The sequence below is a fragment of the Molothrus ater genome, chromosome 5 (assembly GCF_012460135.2).
Source record: "Molothrus ater isolate BHLD 08-10-18 breed brown headed cowbird chromosome 5, BPBGC_Mater_1.1, whole genome shotgun sequence".
NCBI lineage: Eukaryota > Metazoa > Chordata > Aves > Passeriformes > Icteridae > Molothrus > Molothrus ater.
Window position 1 is genome coordinate 43,787,263 of NC_050482.2, and position 21,631 is coordinate 43,808,893.

The 21,631-nt window shown below is 41.4% G+C and overlaps 2 protein-coding genes across 2 annotated transcripts in view; one reads left to right on the top strand and one right to left on the bottom strand.

Annotated features, from left to right (window-relative positions):
* PLEKHG7 (pleckstrin homology and RhoGEF domain containing G7) overlaps nt 1-21,409 on the top strand; it is a 115,495-nt gene extending 94,086 nt beyond the window's left edge. Inside the window, exons 5-17 of the mRNA XM_036401170.1 lie at nt 385-425; nt 1,950-2,045; nt 3,061-3,210; nt 5,847-5,942; nt 8,156-8,251; nt 9,540-9,653; nt 11,297-11,471; nt 12,870-12,985; nt 13,750-13,840; nt 14,309-14,388; nt 15,665-15,824; nt 19,706-19,803; nt 21,302-21,409. Of these exons, the coding sequence (XP_036257063.1) occupies nt 385-425; nt 1,950-2,045; nt 3,061-3,210; nt 5,847-5,942; nt 8,156-8,251; nt 9,540-9,653; nt 11,297-11,471; nt 12,870-12,985; nt 13,750-13,840; nt 14,309-14,388; nt 15,665-15,824; nt 19,706-19,803; nt 21,302-21,409 (1,421 nt within the window). The remainder of the gene's footprint in view (nt 1-384; nt 426-1,949; nt 2,046-3,060; nt 3,211-5,846; nt 5,943-8,155; nt 8,252-9,539; nt 9,654-11,296; nt 11,472-12,869; nt 12,986-13,749; nt 13,841-14,308; nt 14,389-15,664; nt 15,825-19,705; nt 19,804-21,301) is intronic.
* EEA1 (early endosome antigen 1) overlaps nt 1-21,631 on the bottom strand; it is a 235,835-nt gene that overhangs the window by 145,652 nt on the left and 68,552 nt on the right. The gene's annotated exons all lie outside the window — the stretch shown is intronic.

Consider the following 21,631-nt stretch of genomic DNA (forward strand, 5'->3'; position numbering starts at 1 on the left):
AGATTTAAATACCTGCATAACTCCAGCTTATCATGATGAGAAGACATAGACTAATTCTTGCTTTAAAACAGCATCTTGAAATTTGGCTTGAGTTATGATGGTTTTCCCAGGTAAAGAATCACATAGTAATCACAGCAATCACAGAGTGATCACCTGCAACAAGTAGGAGCATTCAGCACCATCCAAGATCCCACCACAGACAGTCATAGTTCTTGCTGGGAGGAACCCAACAAGCCTAATGGGTTTTAAGTCTAGTGCACAAACTGCCTAAACTCAAGTATTAAATATGAGCCAAGTAGAGTATAGTCTATCAAGCTGCATATATAAAAAATAGGGTTCTTATCTACTTGTTTCCTTACTGATAACATTTGTTTTACCCATCAGAGTCCAAAAAGTTAAGGTGGCCATTTGCCAAAAGAGGAGTTGTGAGTATTTTTTACCATTTCGTTTTTCCTTGCACTGACCTTGCCCTTTCCCTCAACTAACCTGGGTACAAATAGCTTCTTTACTTTCTGGCCCTTGGAGAAAGGCAGCCAGCAGCTGAGCTGAACTCAGAGGTGTCTCAGCCCTCCCTGGGACTGCCTGCACATTAACCTGCAATGAAGGCTGGGTGGCTCCAGTGCAGCCATTGCGTGCGAGGCACATAAAAACACAGTCAGTGCCACTGCTTCCCTTCTCTGTGGGTGGTGGCAGGAGAGGTGTCCTTGGCACAAGCACAGCTCAGTGAATTTTTCCTTGTCTAACACAATTCCTTGTCTTTTCCATTTATGAAAACTTTCACTTACTAAGATATGTGAATTTCCTTTCTGTGTACTGTTCAGCATTCCAAAAATTATTTACAAGTGTCTTGACAACTTTTTCTCCCTAACCATGTAATTAAAAACAGCCCTTCCCAGTATTTTTTCCATTTTATCAAAGAATAGTTTGTGCATACAGAACCAATGCAAGTACTCAGGTTTATATGTACAAGAACTCCCTCTCCATTTGATAGTAGTTTCATAGCATTTGAAGGAGCATGACCTAAACCTGAGCATTCTTAAATTCAACAAAATATTTTAAATCTGCAATAAAAAGCATCTAATATTTAGACAGAGGTGATTTCTAAGACTATTAAATGCCATAAAATTTAATTCATGAAGATTCATTTGCTGGTACACTGGTTCAGTGTGCATATATGTTAACTGCATTATTTTTTCTGCCCCATTTCAATCTATCTTTCAAAATTAGGAGCTGAACTTAAATCCTAAGTTTCAAATATTATAATGAAACACATATTTCAAAATTGGCCTGAGTTCAGTGCCTAAAGTTCAGACAATGGAAATCCCTGTAGTGGGAATATACTGTTCAGAGAACAGATAAAACTTAGGCAAACACTTATAAGTCTGTACCCACAGCACTAAATTAGAGTTGATAAAGAATGCTTAAATTTTTTACAAGGCCTGAATAAACAAAGCAGAAACAAAAGAATTTTTTTTTTTATTTCATGGTTCTTCACACAAACTCCTGCTGTTCTTTAAACTTTCTGAAAGCTCATTTTACAGACACTACTCTGCAGATGACCAAGGGACCTTTTTCCATATGTAGCTCAAAAAATTAAAAATAAATAAATATACATATGAATTTGTATACCTATGACAGGATTGCAACTTTGAATCTGTTGTCCCCTATCTCTAGCAGTGCTAAGGGAAGCAAAACATTTCATTTGTTCTGTCTTCCAAGGGTAGCCCATTGCCTGTTACCAATGTCTTACACATCCAAACCTGAGGCATTTACACACCCCACCCACAGCTACAAAGAAACCTGCCATCACTGCCTTGTGTCTGTGTAGAAGAGCCCGGAGAAATTACTCATTTAAGGGCAAACTCCCTAAGGATTAGGGCAAGAGGGGTAAACTTCTTAACAGTCTTTAAAACACTGTATGAATCAGAGGGTTTCTTGTCATTCCACAGGGTAAAGACAAACAGAAGCAAGCATCTGATCTGGAAAGTTGTCTTTCTACTGTTAAGATCATAGACTGCTGCACAGATGAATTTTTCTGCTTTAAGGTATCAAAATGCTCAGTATACTGTATCAAGGATACTCAAGGATGGAAGGAGGAATTCTGTGTTCTCTATAAGCTAACATTTTTCAGTTCATTAATCTGGATATGAGACCTTTCTGTCAAATTAATGCATAAGTATATGGTATATTTTGTCAAAATGACAAATGGAGGGGCAAGTGGGAAACTGAGGGTCAGTGTAGGTTAGCAAGGGACCTCAAAATCATCTGGATTTTGCCATGGATCCAGACTGCCCTAGATCAGGGAGGTACCACCTTCAGAAAAAGGTCTCAAGGCAACCCTCACAGCAATACCTACAGGTGCTAGAAAAGCAGAGGAAAGAATCTACAGCATCAGAGAGATGTCAAATGGGACACAGCCACCCCATTGCTGTGTTCAGAGGCAGCCACATGCAGGTCAGTGCCAGTACCAAGGTTTGGCTCCAGAAAAGGCACCAAAGCCTGTCTGCCAGACAAACAAGGCTTCTGGCCCCTAGCCGCCTAACACCATCCCCTCTCTGAAGCAAACCTTTTGCTTCTCTCAGCAGGCTGTTTCCTGCAGCTCCCCACACAACATTGCTGAGGGCTTCTGCCAGTGCCTAATTTATATATGGACATCTGACTTTGGAGCAGGTCCGTAATGTGATCATGGCCACCACAATTGCCAAGTGACTATAAAGACCTAGTTCTTTGGTACCTTGATTTTATAGTCCAGAAAATAAGATATCATCCACCCAAGAGCAGCACAACAGAACACATTCCTTAGCATTTGCAAGCTGCCCACTAATTGATACAACATACCTAAACATAAAGAATCACATTGTGTTGTTTTCAAATTCAGCGAGTTTATATTGTAAGTATTTTAGAGGAGAATAGTGGGGTTTAAAATATTTCAATGGAACTTTTAAGCCTTCAGAGGAAAAATAGCTAATACTGGTAGATGAAATTTACACAGTCAATAGGACATAGACTCTTTTCATAATGCCTGAAGCAACAATTTTTTCTTTCTTCTTCAATCCATAGGGTAAATCTTGGCATGAATTTATAAATGAGCAACAGACTGAGCAGAAAGATGTCAACAGCCAGTTAGAAGTGAAAAAAGAAGCAGCAGTGTGGGAACTTTTCACAAGTGAATGCACTTACTTTCTGGATCATTTGCTGGTTCTCAAGATGGTAATGTCAGATTTCACTTTGCAAAAATAATGAAACATTATTTATTCTGCTGTGATGGACACAAAGCCTCCTCAAACTTCTCATTAGAGGTCTGCAGGGGAATGACTTAAGCACCTGCTTTTCCTCCCACCTTGCCTGCTCGTCCCGTTTCCATAGCTCCCTTTTCTGTCATTATGATGGTATCTCTTCTAAACATGACTTTTGAGTGATGCAATCTAGTGCTTTTCAATTACCATCTGACTGAAGAGCCTTCCAGGATATTCAACTGATACTCCATTCTCTAGCAAACACTGCACTGAAGCCATGCTGCAAACACTTATTTCTGTACTGGACTATTCCAATTGCTAATGTTTTTTATTGCTAATGTTATTGCAACATTATATTTGTCATTTAACTTCATATAGATCTGGGGTTAGATTATCCTGACTGGAGCATGAAAACCTCAGAATTCAGCAGACCTGTAATTTTAATATTACATGAAAACAAGTATACTGAAAACAACTCCACTCTCAAAAACTCTGTATTACCTCCAATCCAGTGAATTTTAAGAGCTTGAAATATGGACAACAATATTACAGACTGTTACAAGAATAGCTGCACTATTTATATTCACCACACACCAAAAGTTAATGTATCCATTCAAAAGGAGGGAAGCTTCCACAAACATTTTCTTATAATGTTTCTCGTACTTGGCACAGACAATTCCTGATTTCTTATTAAGTCGAAGAAAAAAGATTTGTAAAACATTTTCCATGTTACTGGAAAGTTATCCTGAACAATACAAGAACTACTGCATAGTAAAGGAAATAAATAGAGGAATGGGCTGAATTCCTCCTTGGTGGGGCAGAACAGGAAGAGACAGAAAACGGGATAGCAGGACCAGCTATTGGTTCAAGGCAGGAAAAGAGCATCCTTCTTTCTGTACACTTTGTTTAGCAACCTGAAAAGTTTAAAAAGTGGGGAATACTGGGAAGAATGATGATAACAGCAGGCATGCAGGCCCCTTGTGAGTCTGATGCAGGAGCCCACAGAGAAACCTCAGCCAGCCCTGCATGGCCCATGAATGATGAACTATTCAGTCCATGCCAGCTTCCCAAACTCTCCCTCTAAAGAAAGAACCCATTGCATTTGGGTAACCAATTTAAAGATACCTGGATACCCCCAAGTATAGAAATATTCCATTGATTTTAATGAATCTCCACAGGGAGCTTTTAGACCACCATAAATCCACTTAAGGCTCTCAGGACAACCAGGTCATGGTAACTAAAGAATTACACAAGGCTAAACAAACACTCTCACTAGTTATTAGGTCTTGGCACCTGGCTAACAGGTTTTTTCATTACGCTTTATACACATAACCAAAAAAAAGTCTACTCAGTAACCTATAAATTTTAAGACTTTTTCAGATTTAGGTCAGATTCAATACAGCTCAATCAGCTTAAAAAATATAAAATCTTAAACAGCCAATAAATACACATGCAGTTTTCACTGAATACAGGCTAATAAAACAATCCAAAGAGCATTAAAAACCTCCACAGGACTGCTACTTACCTTAATCCAAGAATATCTTTTTTCCTCATAGTAACTCTAAACAATTTAGATAGCAGCAGTTGCATGGGGTAGGAAGGAAAGCATTTAGAAAGGTCAGAGAACTCTGTAACTGTGGCTCTGATGTTACTGAGTCCTTCACACAGGGATCTGCAGGGGGCTCATTTGCCCCTCTGCTGCCCAAGGGCACAGCAGGGACACAGCTGCCTCCATGGTAACCACAGAGAAACCCCAGAGAGATCATTCATACCCTCTTCTGCACAAAACCCAATTGTGGTGGTGTGTGATGTAACGTTGTTTGATTTGGTCTGGTTCATCCTGAATAGTTTCCCCCTCTTTCCCTGGAAATCCCCAATTTCTTATCGTTATTTGTCTATCATGTTTCCCCTCCCCTATCCATCAGATGTGTCTTGTTGTCCCCACCCCTGGCCTTTGTCCATCACTCGGCAGCCCTGCCTTTCCTTCTAGAACCTTCTCCCCAGGGTGTCGAGTGATTGGGCAGGGGCAGGGACCCCTCCCCAGTTTTTTGCTGATTTGTCGGTTTCATGCGTTCATCAACCTATGTATCAGTTTTTTCATACCCTCATTTGCTGTCGTGTTGCCCCTCCCTGGCCCTCCCCCTTCCCTTATAAGCTGTTACTTACCCTCAGTTCGGTGCTCAGTCCTTCTCCCTCCACCCTGCTTTTTCTCCCCCTTCGACCTTCCTCCAATAAACCTGCCAACCCTTCCTGAAGGCTGAGTCCCTCTTTCCTTGCCTGCGCCTCCCTGCGTTTGCCGCCCTTCTTCGCTCTCGTATCGTAGATCTCTTCGGGACCCATAGGCGCGATAGGAGCTCCGGGCTCCTCAAGCGCCCCTTCGCCGCTGATCGGGGCTGAACGTGAGCCGGGCAAACTCATCACCTCAGCACCGCAGCACCCAATCTTAAACCTTCAGGCAGATCAGGAAACTTTTCTCACAATGCCATCTTCTGCCCTCCCTAAATCAAATAATCCTTTCATGAATTTCAGTAAAAATGTTGTTTTGGAGGGGAAAAAAATTATTGAATTGGCACAAACAGTAATTAACATGAATTTGCTTTGGTTTTAAAGATATTTATGAACACTCTAAAATACCTCCAGAGCAATGAATTTCTCTTGGATGTGGATTTGTGGAGACTTTTTGCAAACTTAGAGGAGTTAAACAAGGTGAGTAGAAAAAGAGAGCTGTTACTTAGATCAGAAATCAATCAACCCAGTAAAAGAATACAACAAACCAAAAGCTTCTATTTAGTTTCAGTGCTCACATTTGGAACTTTGTTCAAACAATCCACCTTTTCCTCTTCTCTATGTGGTATACCAGTGAGAGTCAAAGACCACCAGTGCAAATCATCCTCTCCAGCCAAAGATACGTGGCATTTTAAACATGGGGGAGAGCTCATTTGGCAGTTGTTCCTGAAGCAAACACAAGTTTGAGACTAATTCTCATAAGCAGTGACCTTTTAAAAGAGATGAAGAGAAACTACTACCCAATCCCTACACCAAAACAGAAAGCATGGCAAAATAACTACATAACAAGGCCTCTTTTGCAAGCAGATGGGCACAAAGACTTTGCTGTCTATTATGCCACTCCAAAAGAGCAAGTTAAAACAAAATGCTGATCCCCTCTCTCCAGCTGAGGTTTCCCTTGGCACGTGTGTAAGGATCTCTCCCAGGTTCATGTGCTACTTACTCTGCACTGTCCAGGAGGAGGGAGGCCACTGGGCTTGGCTGTGATGTGCTCCAGCTCTTTCCTGCTTTTGGCCAGTTGCTGGGAGATCATTTTCAGCTCCTGAAAGTTTAAAACCCCTAAGTCAAAAATAGCTTTTACATTATTTTGGAAACAAAACAATTTTTCTTAGCTAGAGGGCCCTTTTACAGGACACCTCACCCTTCACTGGAAAGAGAACTTTGGAAAGAACTCTGCAGCTGCCTTAATTGAAAAACTACTCACAATCAAATCACATGCCCTAAATCAGCTGCTGCGTTCCATTTATTTCCCATACTGTAATTTCCTTGCCTTAGTACTGCATCTCTCCCTTTTTTAGCCAAAACAAGAAAACTGGGAAAGGTCTTCAAAGCAGGGACAATAGCAGAGCTCAAACAGATGAGCAAGGTACTGCTGCTCAGTCACAGACCTCACACCTGGTGAGCTGTTGAATGACCAACCAGTATGTTTGGAGATACAAGGAAAAAGATTTTTAGCTGACAGGTTTCACCTCTGGCTCACTGTGGATTAAGACTGTACCTGCAGATAACTGCTAGAGTTCAGCAGATGTGTGGCTGTTGATTGCCTTGTTCTTGTTCAGGGAAGAGAGTGGGATATATTGCTGTGTTTCACTTAGCTTTGAGCTTGACTGGAGCTTGGTCATGTTTTGAGAGAACTATCTTAAAGAAATATCCTGCTTTAATTTCTAATTTTGTTGTCCTTATTGATGAGGATAATAAATGACCATCTGTTATGCATACTTCAAATATTGATTAAACATAGGAGAATGAAGCTGCTCTCAATGCCTTTGGTGCCTTTTTTCATACATTTTACAGTATGCATTTCCTCTTGACAGCAGGCTGAATCCATGAAAAAATGCAAGCTGTAAAATTGTAAAGGTCAAAATTAAAGAATGAGCATCATCCTATAAGCATCCTTGCCCCATAAATACACCAAACAAAGCAGTCTGCAGCTACTACAGTCTGTAGCAGTATCCCAGCAGATTGAGGTGCCCTTCTGGCCTAACATTTGGCCAACAGCTTAGCCCAGTCATGAATTTGTATGAAAATAGTGTGAATAGTGAAACTTGTGTGTTCAGGATGAAAGTGTGGGCTTAGGAGCAGGCTTGCAGCCCCATCTGACTGATGAGGTAGGCATTTTGAATTCAGTATAAATATGTAAAGTTTACTTATGGGGAATACATGAGGTTTTGTAGTATTTTATAGATACTTCCTTCACCTTCAATTGTATGAAACAAACTCAAACCATGAAAGATGGTGCCTTCCTCATGGACTGTGAAGGCTTCCTTAACTGTCACAGCTCTGTCACACACCATCATTGTTTTCCAGCAGATACCATTCACCCTTTGTCATTTTTAATGTTAATCCACATTAAATACAGCTGCTACCCTAAGTTTAACAGGACTAATCTTGTTTCAAAACTTTTGTCATCAGGCATTATCACAACATAAGTGGGTATTTGTATAGATTTGTCTTAGCTTCTGACTAATTAAAGCATTCTGGGCATAATTCTGAAGAAAATTCTGGCAATGGTAGAGATAGGTATGGGCACCCATGACACTTGGAGCCTTTAGAGAGGCCAGGGATGGACAATAAAGCTGCTTTAATCTTAAATTCAGATCACTGATGCTAATTTATTTCCTCCCCTTACTTAGATAAGTCTCAGTTTTCTGAAGACATTTTTTGAAACTGTGAAGAAGCACATCAGCAAGTCAGACTCTCCTATGGATTTCAGCTCTGTACTCAGAATGGTAACATAATTAGAAGTATTCTTGCTTTTAACACAAGCAACAGACCATTTATCACAGCATACATATCACATACATGTCACAGCTCCAGAGCAATCAGGTCTGTCCAGCCCATGACATTTGTCACCAGCAGTTTGGTCTCAGCCTCAGGTTGTTCCTATTAGAAGGATGTTTATATTTCTATTCATTGGCATGTTTGAAGCAGTCATGGGAAGGTGCTCTGTATGTGGAATCAAGTGTGGAAAGATTTTCTCTTCCTGGGGAACAGCAGCCCAGACTCTGAGGAGACTTTTCCACTGGCAGAGGCAAACTTCCCATCCCATGGAAGATATTTCCCTGAAACCAGACCCCAGCCCCATCAGTGCCTGCTTCCACTCCTTCACACTGACCCTCCTTTACTCCACAGACCAGACCCAAAAGTGTTTATAATTGCTTAATTAAGAGCTCATTGACACTAAAATTACACTTTGGCCTGTGTCTGTTAAGCAAGAGAGAGACGCAGCCACATCTGTCCTGCCACTGCCAAGCCCTGCCTACCCTGCAACCCTCTTGGTCAGTCTGTGTGGGAAACAAGGCATTTGTCTGAACAGCAGTCTGCAGGAGCTCCAATTCCTGCTCAACTTCCCAATGCCTGTAAAGTTGGAAGTATTAGTGAAGATAGAAAATCAATTGATTGATAGAACCTTCCCTAGCAGTAGAGGCCATTAGAAAACTTCTGGGAAATACCAGAAGATCCTACCTCAGTGTTAAGATTTTTAACAGAGACATTCATGCTAGCGCTTGGTTTCTTGCCCCTGTGAGCTCTGACCTCAGGCATTCTTATTGATTATGTTTGTGTAGACAGACAAAATCTCAGACAAAGCTGCATTTTATCATGCATGACATTCAACATCTCCAATGTAAATGAGGCTATCCTGTTATTTCTAGGAGCATACTCAGATATAAGATACCATGCTACATGAAGTAATCAAAGCTGTTTCAGAAATACTGGGTTTCATCTTCAACTTCTATATGAATTTCACATCATTTATTTCTAATGAGAACAATGTGTCACACCTCTGCAGATCTGTTAAAACACTACTCCCATACATTACTGAAGCATTGTTGTGGTATTTTTACTACTTTACAGTTTTATTGCTGTTTAAACTGTCCTTTCCTTTTTTAATTTCTTCTTTTCCCATCTTCCTAGATTCAAGGAAATCTCATATAAAATGCACATTACAACCCCAAAACTCCTGTTTCTCCCCTTGTCATTTTTCTTTCTTGATAAATCTCCAAACCTTTTCTGCAGTTTTTCCAGGGAGACCTCTGCCAGACACACCAGATTTATTGCCTTAATTATACCTCTGCTGTCTTCTACTTGGAAAAGCTGAGAAAGAGAGAAGATTTTGGCATCTACCTGAAGGTAAAGCAATGGTTTTGTTGTTATTGCTGTTCTTGTTGTTGTTGTTGTTGTTGTCTTCAGCCTTCTACCTTATGGCAGGATTTTAACAGCAAACTAGGAATGTTCATTAGAAGCAAAACTGTGTAGACAGCATTTCACGTGGATTTTTTGCAGAGCCGATCACCGATTGGAAGTCACCCTTCTGAGTGTATGTTTACCTGCATGTGTGAAAGTCCCTACCTGAAATTTAGAACAGATAAGGGGGTAAGAGCTGGGCTGCCTTTTTTGCAGGCAGGAAATACAAACTACTAGTCTCTTTATTTTGTTCTGCACATAATCTCTTGACTCAGTGACCTCCACCTTAACAAAGTTAAATTGTTACAGTAAAAAAAATCAATTTCAAATGTCTTACTTTGGCATCAAAACACTATCAGTAAAGGAGGATTTACCTCCCTCTAAGGCTGGAAAGAGCAATCACTGGACTCTTTATCAAGTTGCAGCACTACAGCAGGTTTTGTCTTTGCTGATACCAGCCAGTGCAGTGGTGGGGATCTCAGGCTCTGCTCTTTCTGACATCGCTAGCAGACCAGTGTATCCTTTAAATACTTAAGATTAATCTTCAATATTACAGGTTTAGAAAGAGAAACCTCAAGTAGTGGGCTTTTCTCACAGGCAGCCCAAAACTGGAAGGACATCTTTTTGTGGCAGGCAAGCTCTGCAGCTTGGGCCTTGGGGCTTCACTTTGTATACATTCACATATAGGAAAAATGTTCCCCACTGGCAAGTAGCAGTGACCCCAAAATATAAGGTGGCTTTCAAACCTAACTCAGGTTAATTTTCTCAGGAAGACCTGAGAAAATTAAAACAACAGATAAATAAGAGCCTTACTGGATATGACAGCATGGCCACAGCATCTGGAATTGTAAGCAGCAATGCAGAAACTGAATCTGGAGGGGCAATGCAACTTCCTCTGTGGAGAGTTGTCCTTGGCTTAGCTGGGATACTGTTAATTTTGTTCCTAGTAGCTGGTATAATGTTGTGGTTTGCATTTAAGATGAGAGTAATCTTGATAACACACTGATGTTTACTTGTTGCTAGGCAGTTTGCATTAAATCAAGGACTTTTCTGTCTCTCACCACCACCAGCGAGGAGTCTGGTGGGCACAAGAGGTTGGGAGGGGACACAGCCACAACAGGTGACCCCAAGTGACCCAAGGGGTATTCCATACCATATGGTGTCATGCTCAGTACATAAACTACAGGGAAAGCTGGCTGGAAGGGCTTCTGCTCTGGGACTGGCTGGGCATGGACCAGTGGGTGGTGAGCATTGTGCACCACTTGATTTGTATATTCTGGTTTTTTTTTCCTTTCTGTTTCTATTCTATTAAACGGCCTTTATCTCAAACTACAAACTTTAGTTTTTATTTCCCATTTCTATTCCCCATCCCACAGGAGGGAGTGAAAAGTGAATGAGTGGCTGTGTGGTTTAGATACTTGCTGGGTTAAACTATGAAGAGACTTTATAATGCCCTTGTTCTTACTGAGAAACTCATCTTTCATTAGTCCCTGTCTCGTTACAATCAGCTAATGATGCAGAAAGCTCTTTGCTACCTCCTAGCCAGAAGGAAGCTGAAGCCTAAGGCACATTTTCCTTGTCTTCAGCAGTGGTGTGAACAAAATGAACAGTGCAAGAGGTTGCATCTGCCAGAGCTGCTGGTTGCTCCTCTGCATCGACTGACACGGTATCCCCTCCTCCTCAACAACATCTGGAAGAGGAGCACTGATGAAACAGAGAAAAGTTTTATCCAGTCACTTAAAGAGAAGGTGGAAAAGTCTATAAGTAAGTAACAATGCTTAGAAGTTAAGTATGCAGTTAGAAATTAGAAAGTTACATGGCTTCTTTGTGCCTGTCCTTTGAAGCGTGAATTGGTCAAGTGTCTCTGCAGAAAAGCAGCAAGGATGTGTGTGCCTTTCTACAATCCTGACCCTCATTCTGTAGGGAATGATTTGGGCCACCTTGTGCTGTCAAAGCCTCTCTGAGCAATGTCACAGGACTCCCAAATCAGTGAGTACCCTGTATTTTCTTAGAATCATCTGCAGTGACAGGCAAAAAATTAAAAGCAGATCTCAAATTGGACCATATCAAGAAAGATCCCAAACAAAGAAGTCTTTCAGTTGGATTTATGTCTAAGGAGGATTTTTTTAGGGCTGATCCTTAATAGGATAAATTTTCTCTCACAAGGGGAATATTATGTCCATGACCTTTCACTAATGACAGGGTCCTACTATGTAAAGTTGTCTCAGCTGCAGATTTTCTCTAGCTATTGCATAAAACAAGAGGCTGGTCCAGATATTAATTTTTTCCCTGAATTTTTTAAAATATATAATATTTATATATTTAACATATATAAGGACAGCAGTTTTAGGTGTGGCCCCAAAAGACCATGGGATGTCTGGAGAGTATTACTGGCAGAATAAATAGGTCCTTCCAGAAATTAGATAGCTCTGGATGAAGGAAACCAAAGATAGAAGGGTGACCCTCTTTACTCACAGACACCTGACAAAGATCTGCCTTCATTTTTTGATCAGTGAACCAGTAACATAATAAACAGTTGTAGTCCAAGCACTCCCCTTCTGGTGGGGAGGTATGTGAAAACCATTATCTGAAGCCATTATCTGCAATATCACTCCACCCAAAGACTTGAAATTTCAGTTGCAGGTCCATTAAAGCTTTGCCCATAATGGCTTTGAATCAGCAAAGACACAGTCTCCATTTTTCACATTTTGAGGGACCCCCACCTCAATCACTTCTGGCAACACTTCCTCTGAAATTAATTCTCATTAATTTCAACAGTCTTTTTATCAGGCTCTATATAATGAAAATTATTTTTCTCTCACTATACCAGACAGTTGAGGATGACAGGACTTTTTTTGAAGACATTTTTAAGATTACAGTTTAATTGAGTTTTATATGATTTCCTGTTCCCCAGACAGATTAATAAACACAATCTTTTCATTTAGCAGTGAATTTAACCATCTTTGAATGCATGAATTGAAATTCTCTCTCTGCTGATTTAAGTAGAGTTTAGGCATTTTTTACAATGAGATCAAGATTTCATCTGGGGCCTCACATGTGAGGTACTTCAGCTTTCACAGGAGAAAATTGGTACTCAGCATCTTCTAGAAACAGGACTGCTTTTGCCAGCCCTGGCAGTAACTGGTGTTTCACACATTTCAGGGGATCTGGAAGGAAAAGTCAAGTGGTTGGATAACTTTCAAAAGTTCAGGCAGCTGCAAGAGGTCATAATTTGGCCTCAGGTCTGGGATCGTGACAAAAGGTTCTTTGTTCCAGAGGTAAGCAGATTTTAAAGGAGGTTTGGTTTTTTTTCTAGAGGAGGGTTTAGTTTCCTATCTGTCTTCCTAGTGTGGTCTAAAGTTGGCTGGTTGTCTGTATTCTAGCTAGTGAGGATGGCTCTGTTCTAACAGGGGCAGCTGCAGCCTGGGCACAGCAAGTGCTGTAGCTGAACACACATTGCCTTGCATGGCAGCATGGGTTGCTCTCAGCATCCAGGAGAGGGCAATGATACAGTCCAGGGGGACTCTACCATATTTGCTTTTGGGGACAGAAGGATATGGGATAGATGTAAGTATTACCAGCATCATCCAATAAAGTAGAAATTATTTGCCTCTTTCACTTCTCAAGCTGAGCCAAAGAACTTCCCATTTACACTTAAAATGCATTACAAAAAATCACACAGCATACCTGGGTGTGCACATTTTTGCCCTACCTACCCAGAGAGACTTTAGGCAGCACTATGGTAACATCATCAAGTGGGCCCCACCTCAAGGATTATGTCTGTTCACATACAAGGCTGCAAACACCATTAAACTCAATTTGGAAAAGTAAAACCCAGCTTAACATTTCAAAAGCATAAAGACATTTAAGCAATAGCACTGCTGAAGAAACACTGGCATGCTCAGTTATCAGCTGTGTGATGTACTTAGCCTGAGGTAAGAACACACAAATGCTCATCTTGTTTAGCTGCTGGTTGCTTCCCTGTTCATCATCCATTATGCATGATTCCCCCATTCTCTTTCTCTCTTTTTTTTGGGTCAAGTGTTTGAAGCAAAACTTAAGAGAAAACAGCAGTGAAAACATTTTGTCTTCAGCGAACAGACTTCTTCATGAAGGGAAGCTGATGCTAGCAGGTAAAGTCCCTGATCTCCTGGTGTCCAGAGATAGCATAACAAAATTATACATTGTTATGGCAGGTCTAGAATGAACCTCTGCAACAGCATTTGGGCACGTGCAGGAAAGTAAAAGCAACCATATAGTTTATCAGAGAGAGACTGAGATACAGCTAAGCTGCCAATAGGATGATAGTCTGTATGATTGTTTATTGTCCTTTTCCCTGGCAAGCAAGGAATTGTTATACCAGAATGAGGTAGCTGCTACAAGGTACAAATTTAGTAGCCAAAATGACTGAGATGTATGATTTAGTGCATTTGAGAATGCACACTGGAGGACAAGTAGAGTTGTGAACTATACTGGAGACAAGGCTTCTTTGTTAAAAGCATTCTGTAAGGTGCAGTGATTCATAGATGTGCCTCATCTTAGAAGTAGCAATTCCTTAAAATAATCACACCATAAAACTGATTTTTTGTTTTTCTTCTCAGAAAGCACAAGGCTCCTTGATGTCTACCTCTTTTTATTTGATGATTTCCTACTAATTACCAAAATTAAACGTAACAAAAAGGTAATAATGTCTAGAGATATACATGGTTGCAGTTGTTACATTTTTTAACTTTTGGATGGCTGTTGAAGGTACTTTGGAAGATTGATCTAGTTATAAAAATACAAGATGACTAATCAGCGTGAACAGCTGATACTTCCTTATGTGACTAGCAAACCATAACACTGATTCAAAAGCCTGCTTCTAGGCTCAGCATGGTACAGGAACACTATTACTGGCAGAATTTACATTACAAGACCTTAATATCTTCCTGATGTTGTTCTGATGAGTTGGATTCCTAAAGCTCAGAAAAGTTTCAGGAATGTAAGACTTTTTATAACGGTCCTTGCAACCTGTAAATTTTTTATCCCAGAGATATCAGAACTGTTGGAAAGAAGAAAAAAAACTTAAAGGAAAAAAACAGGGAAAGGCAAAAATTATGTAATATTGGCTATACTGCTTGTTTCCTCTCTTTGCCTTGACTTCCCCAAGTTTAAAATTGAGATATAATTACTCATTTTAAGAAAATGTTTCTGGATGAATGATTATTCCATAGAATTCTATAGATGATAAAGATCTCTATTTAGACACCAACAGAAGAAGAACTGGATGACCTGAAATTACTAAAGCTTCAGTGTAGGAGTGTATTTAGCTAATTAAGTTTATGAAACTGATGTAAACTGAGTCTAAATGAACCTGTGATAATCTCCCAGTTTTTTGGGGTTTTTTTTTTAAGAAGCAGGTGTTCTGCTTTAGAGAGAAAGGAGATAAAGAAAGCATGCAGTGAGACGTTTTAGACTCACAGCACCATCCCTTAGCAACGAGGTTGGTGAGGGAGGCAGAAATTCAAGGGACCTGGTACCCTTAGGCAAATCTCTTTGAGGGTTGTCCCATGGACACGTGTTGGTAAACCATCTGTGAAGGGCTGCAACTCATCTGGAGCTCCAGGGATTCTGTCTTGTGCATATGCATGAGGAGAGATAAGGAAACTTACCCCCAAGGAAAGGAGAAAAAAAACTGCTATTAAAATAAGGAGGGAAAGGGGGAAAATACTTTTGGAATGCCTGTGACTGTCTTCTGCTTGTGGACTTGTATTGTGTTTCTTTTTTAGCTTTTTAATGCAAAGTGTGACCTTGCAGGAGAGCTCCAGGTACCAGTCAGTTTTTCTAAGATTCCTCAGCCAAATAAGCTCTCTGTGTATCCTTGATAAGAGAAAGCACATAATTTAGAGTTGTTTAGTGCCTATACCTCATGAGCAGATGGCAGACAACCAGCTAACCAACCTCATTTCTATTCCCAGAAATATGGAGCCTCAGACACCAGCTTAATCCCTGTCTGTCCTTCCCTCACTCCTGAGCTGCAGTCCTTCATAAGAGAGGGGGGATTTTGCACAGTCCTAGACCAGCCCATCCCACTAGACAGACTCATACTGAAAAATGTTGAACCCATCCAAGTTACAGGTATGTGCCTGCATGCACACCATGCCTGTTACGAATGCTTTCATAAACACCATGTCAATGCACTGTGTGTGTGGCAGCATAAGGACAAGCTGCTGTTTGCCCACAAACCACCCCCAGACGCCTGGAGTGCAAACACTGGTGCCTCAGCCCTGCCTTCCTTCACAGCTCTGCTCCTGCTGGGAGGCATGAGCTGCTGCCTCAGCCTTCACAGCCCACAGCCCCTGCTGCCAGCAGTGACTCACACATGCCAGTGACTGTCACATACTATCCATTCACCCCAAAGGAGGCATCAAGACTCCAATGACTTCTTTCTCACAAGCCAAGTGTTCCCTTGTCCTAACTGTCCTAACATGGTCATTGAAACCCCGGGTATCTTTCAGTTCACCCCAAGAACATTTTCAGTCCCATACTAGCTTTGCAGCATTTTTCAGCTGCACCACTACATCGTTCTCCCGGATATCCTCCCACATAACACAGCAGCCGTTCGCAAGGAGGCTGGAGAGGAGATTTACCTCCTGCTACTGCTCCTCCTCACATCTCCACCAGCTCTTGAGAGGATGGAAATCACCCAGCACACATCAATGCTTCCTCGCTCTCAGACATCCAAATGCATCACTGGGGAATACTCCTCCTATCCCTGCTGCTGTGCAGTTGGGTGTGGAGTGAAGGAGGGCTGACTGCCACAGAGAGTGACCAGCCTTACCCTGCCAAAACAAGGTTCCTGAAGTCACCAAAATCAGATTTTGGGTCAGGGAGCAGGCATGCACCATCAGGCCTCCCCTTGGTCTGAGCCTGTGATGCAGCTGGCTCCCACACACCTCACCCTGGTGGTGAATGGTGCCACATCCACTTGGTGGCCAGTCACTAGTGATGCTCCCCAGGGCTCAGTATTGGTGCTGGTCCTGTTTAACACCTTCATAACAGACCTGGATGAGGGGAGAGAGGGAAGCCTTAAGCCATACATGGCATTAATTTGGGTGGGAGTGTTGATCCAGTGGGAGGTAGGAAGGCTCTGCAGAGGGATCTAGACAGGCTGCATTGATGGGCTGAGGCCAAGTGCAGGAGATTCAGTAAGGTGAAGTGCTGTGTGCTGCACTTCAGTCACACCACCAACATGCAGCTTTATGAGCCTGGGCTGGAAAGCAGCCCAGAGAAAAAGGACCTGGGGTGCTGGTTGACAGCCAGATGAACATGAGCCAGTGTGTGCCCAGAGGGCCAAGCAGCCCAGTGGCATCCTGGCCAGTATGAACAATAATGTGGCCAGCAGGACTAGGGAAGAGATCTGTACTTGGCACTGGTGAGACCACAGCTCAAATTCTGTGTCCAAAAAGTACATTGAAAATCCAGAGTGTGCCCAGAGAGGAGCAGTGAAGCTTGGGAAGGGTCTCAAGAGTAAGTCTTAAAAGGAGTGGCTGAGGAATCTGGGGATGTTTAGCCTGGAGAAAAGGGGTGACATCATCACTCCCTACAACCATCTAAAAGGAGGCTGTAGCCAGGTGGGAGATGGCTTCTACTCCCAGGCAAGCAGCGATGGCACAAAAGGAAATGGCCTTAAGCTGCACCAGGAGAGGTTCAGGATGGACACCAGAATATTTTCACAGAATGGGTGGTTAAGGATTGGAACAGGCTGCCCAGGGAGGTGGTGGAGTCAGCACCCCTGGAAGTGTCCAAGAAATGACTGGAAGTGGCACTTAGGGCTGTGGTCTAGCTGACATGGTGGTTCAGTCAAAGGTTGGACTCAATGATTTTGGAGGTCTTTTCCAGCCTTAAGGATTCATTGATTCAGTCTAACACTGCCAAGATCACAGGAACCTCCTCTATCAAAGCGAATGAAAAGAAATACAAATCTCTGGGCTCCAGGGTCGTCCTAATCCTAAAGATTGAAAGGAAAAGCTTAGGGAGCTACAGTGCTCTGTGAGAAAGCAATAGATAAGGAAAATAAACATAGAGTCTGTAAAATTTATGATAACTTTGAAATACATTCACCCAGACTATTTAGCATTCAGCATCAATGCTGAGAGGATATAAAGGTAGGCAATAAAAGGGAAATTACTAAAGACAAGATAAGGGGATGAACACAAAGAATAATAACCTTTTTTAAAAACATGTTCCAGGCACTGTCTGCCTGCCTAATTAGCTCCCTTACCAAACCAGTAGAAATGGAGCAAAAGTATCAGCCACCTCTTGGCTGCAGGTTGGAGGGGAGGGCAGCCCCACATCCCATGTAAGCCCAGGCTGAATGCAAATGCAAGGCCAACAGCTCCTTGGGTGCTGGAGAAGGCAGTGCAGCCACCCTCCAGTTTGCACCTAATAGATTGGCCATAAAAACCATAATGGCTATGGAAATAATATTTCTGGATTTTTTTTTCCAAGCCAGCATTTCCCATAGAGATTCCTAACCAGGGTCTTTCTATCTCTGTGATCCAGCTGCAATCATCAGAATAGAAAAAGCTGCCTATGACATTCCAGCCTAGGCTCTGTCCACTGGTTATGACCCTTCCCTGCACCCTTGGCCTTATTGCTTGACTTCTCTCCCATACATTCTTACCAGCTTTACTACAGCTGTAGCCATGGCAGTCTCTGTTACTCACTTGTAGTCTCATAAGACCTTGGAAGCCCCTTCCTAAGACAGGACCCCTTGGGGTGAGGTACAATAAAAACAGTGAGAAAAATTACTGTAGGGAGATTGCAGTTCAGATTCCCACCATTCTTTGTAAAACAACAAGCAAACATTCCAATGTCAACAGAAAATATCCCATTGCAGGAGAAAGAAAAATATTTAATATTGTCTGGAATGTGTGACCTTGGGGAACATTGCCAGTTTATCTGCACTCTCAAAGAGACTTTTATTACTGGTGGCACTAAAAGATTAGTTAGCATGTTCTCAGAAAGGTCATATGATCCATCACATTAATCAAAAATGATATCCTGATTTTTTGATCTAGCAAGTACTTTTGCTTCTGTTAGTTTGCTGAGGGTTGACATCACTTTGAAAATAAACAAAGCTCAATGCAAGTACTAGAAAAAAATATATGTTGTAATATCCTACAAATATCCTTTTGGCAGCAGGCTGATAATTCTTTTCCAAAGCCTTCAATGCATTAGTGAAGGGATAGAAGATGAAATGGTGAGTTCGTAACACCAGGAAGGTACCCTAAAAGGATAACTACCTGCAAACACCATGACAAGAGATATACCTTTACATGTAAATACAGTACTAGGAACCCAGCTCTGAAGGTTGTTAGCAGCAACATTCTTTCTGATTAGAAAATCACTAGCTGACTTAAGCTCCCCCTTTATTCCAGATGTGTGACATTGGTGTCACTTTGTCCCCTTGCAGAGAAATGCACTACATGATGCTCACAGTCACCTTCAGGAATAAAAGTGTGGCAGGAAACAGAGGCAATATGCCTGGGCATCCCCAGGAGCACCAGCTCAGGCACATGCCCAGGGAGAACCCAAAGACAGCACTAGCTTGAGTGCAGCCACTTCCCCATGTGCCAGCCATCTTACAGACTTACTTAAATAAAATAGGATTTCTCTTTTTGATTTTTGATATTTGTTTTTCTTTAACTTCAGTTATGATTTAGGCCACTTTGAAGGGACATATTTCTTAATGATCCTCAGGTAGACTCAAAAGCACCTTAGCTGCACAATGATGAAGCAATTAAAATTAAAAAAATGCAAGTAGAATTAACATTTTGAAATAAGAGAGCTTCCTACACAACAAAATTAACTCACCCTATGAGGGTGCAATTGCTCTTTTAGAAATAAAAAAAGATGCTTATATATATAATTTCTTTGATCATAATCAATGTGATATAAAATTGGACTGACAGTTGTATGAGGTGCATTTATATCCCTTTTCTACATTTTTCCAGTCTTCAGCCTGCGAAATGCTTTTCTAATTCAGCATGAGAACAGGTATCGGCAGTGCATAGCACTCTTCTTGCTACAAGCTCAGACAGAGACTGCCAAGGTAGGCAACACATCCTTTTTTCCTTCTCTAATTACACAACTATGCTTTCCCTAAAGGAGGATGGCAGCCTAAAAGTGGTCATGCTGTGATAAGAATCTCTTACAGTTGTGACACTTGACCAAAAGTAAAACAAAACAAAATAACACCCCAGTGCTCTGGCTCACATATTTGTTAGAGAATTTTTGCTGCTGAACATGTTCCAGTTTTCTATCAGGGTGGTTAGCAGGTCATATTCTTGTTGAAAAAACATTATCAATTCCGATTGCAAAAAAAAAAATATCCATTTCTTGTGTCACAGAAGATGGTCAGCCCCTCCAGAGCAGTCAACACCAAAACAACCCCCCCCACACCCAACTCACATGCAGTAGTACTCAGATCAGAAAACTGTCCCATGCTCATCTATTCAAAACACGCATTTTGCCATTCCAGACTGAACAGATGGTACGATTAATTCCACTATTACATAAATTTACCCCTCATTTTCACACCATGTCACATTTCTAGTAACAGCAGAGTGTATAACATCTGAAAGTGCGTCAGGCACTTCACAGTATTTTGCTTTCTCATGTAAGTTGAATTTCCTTCTCTAATACCTAATGCACAGACATTTGATCACTGCAAATACTAATTCTTACAAGTAAATGGTGGTAGACTGGTTCTAAAAGAAACACTGAGTGAATTCTTTCCATTTTCTAGTCACTGGCTAGTACTTGGAATAGCTATCCACTGAAGAAGTCATTACTTTCTCCTGTTACTGAAATATGACCTTCCTTTTCCAAAACTGCCTTCATACCAGGGCTACCATCTTCTCAATGTCATAGAATCACAGAATAGTTTGGGTTGAAAGGGCCCTTTAAAGGTTTTAGTCCAAAGGATAAACCCTCTTAGGGTTAGTCCAATGTCTAATCATAGCAATTCAGAGACAATTTCTGTCACCAGACTATCTGGAGAGGAGGAAGTTACATATTTTAAATTATCTTTCCATCACTCCTTGTCCTCATACCTGGATGACAGCAAACATAGACCTGAATGCTGTCAGCATGATAACAGAAACTGAAATTCAGTTGGCAGTACATGGCAGATCTTGGAGGGGACAGAACTCATGATGCTGATAGAACTGGAGCTGTCGTAATCAAAAAAATGAGGAGCCCAACTGCAGGGACAGCATTAAGCTAATGAATAAACATCACAAGAAAGGGGTGAAATAGCCTGTAACAAACTTCACCATTACAAACAGAGCAATAAAATCCTACCTTCCAACCAAAAATGGAAACATTTGCTGGAAATCCCTGGCCCCAGACACAGATTCCAGCAGCATGTAGTGGCCTGAACAACTGGGAGAGTCTCAGTTGTAGGATAATTCATGTTTCCTTCAGCAATTATGAGCACAAGCCTGAAGAGAGGCTAAATAAAACTAAAGGCTCTGGATGTTTATGCATCTAACTTACTGGAAAATTTTTAGGTTGTCTTGGTTTACAAATATTTTTTCTTGTTACAGATAGCATGGATGTCACAGATAGAAACAGCAATTTCCAACTACACCACACAACATGAAACCAAGAAAAGCACTGCTTTCTGCTTCCCTGTTGAATCCTCTGAAATTTAATAATGTCAGCATTGCACTGATACAGCCAGTGGAAGATTACTGTGGTGATAATATAGTTATTTTATAATATAAATATAATGCCTTAGGTCTCTGAAGCTAACAAATTTCTGACTTGACAAAAGTATGGCGCATAGACCACACCGTGTAGGAATAAATTGGAGGAGGGGAATGAGCCATGCAACAAATGTATCACTCCTAGATTCTCCTTGCTTCACCTAGGGA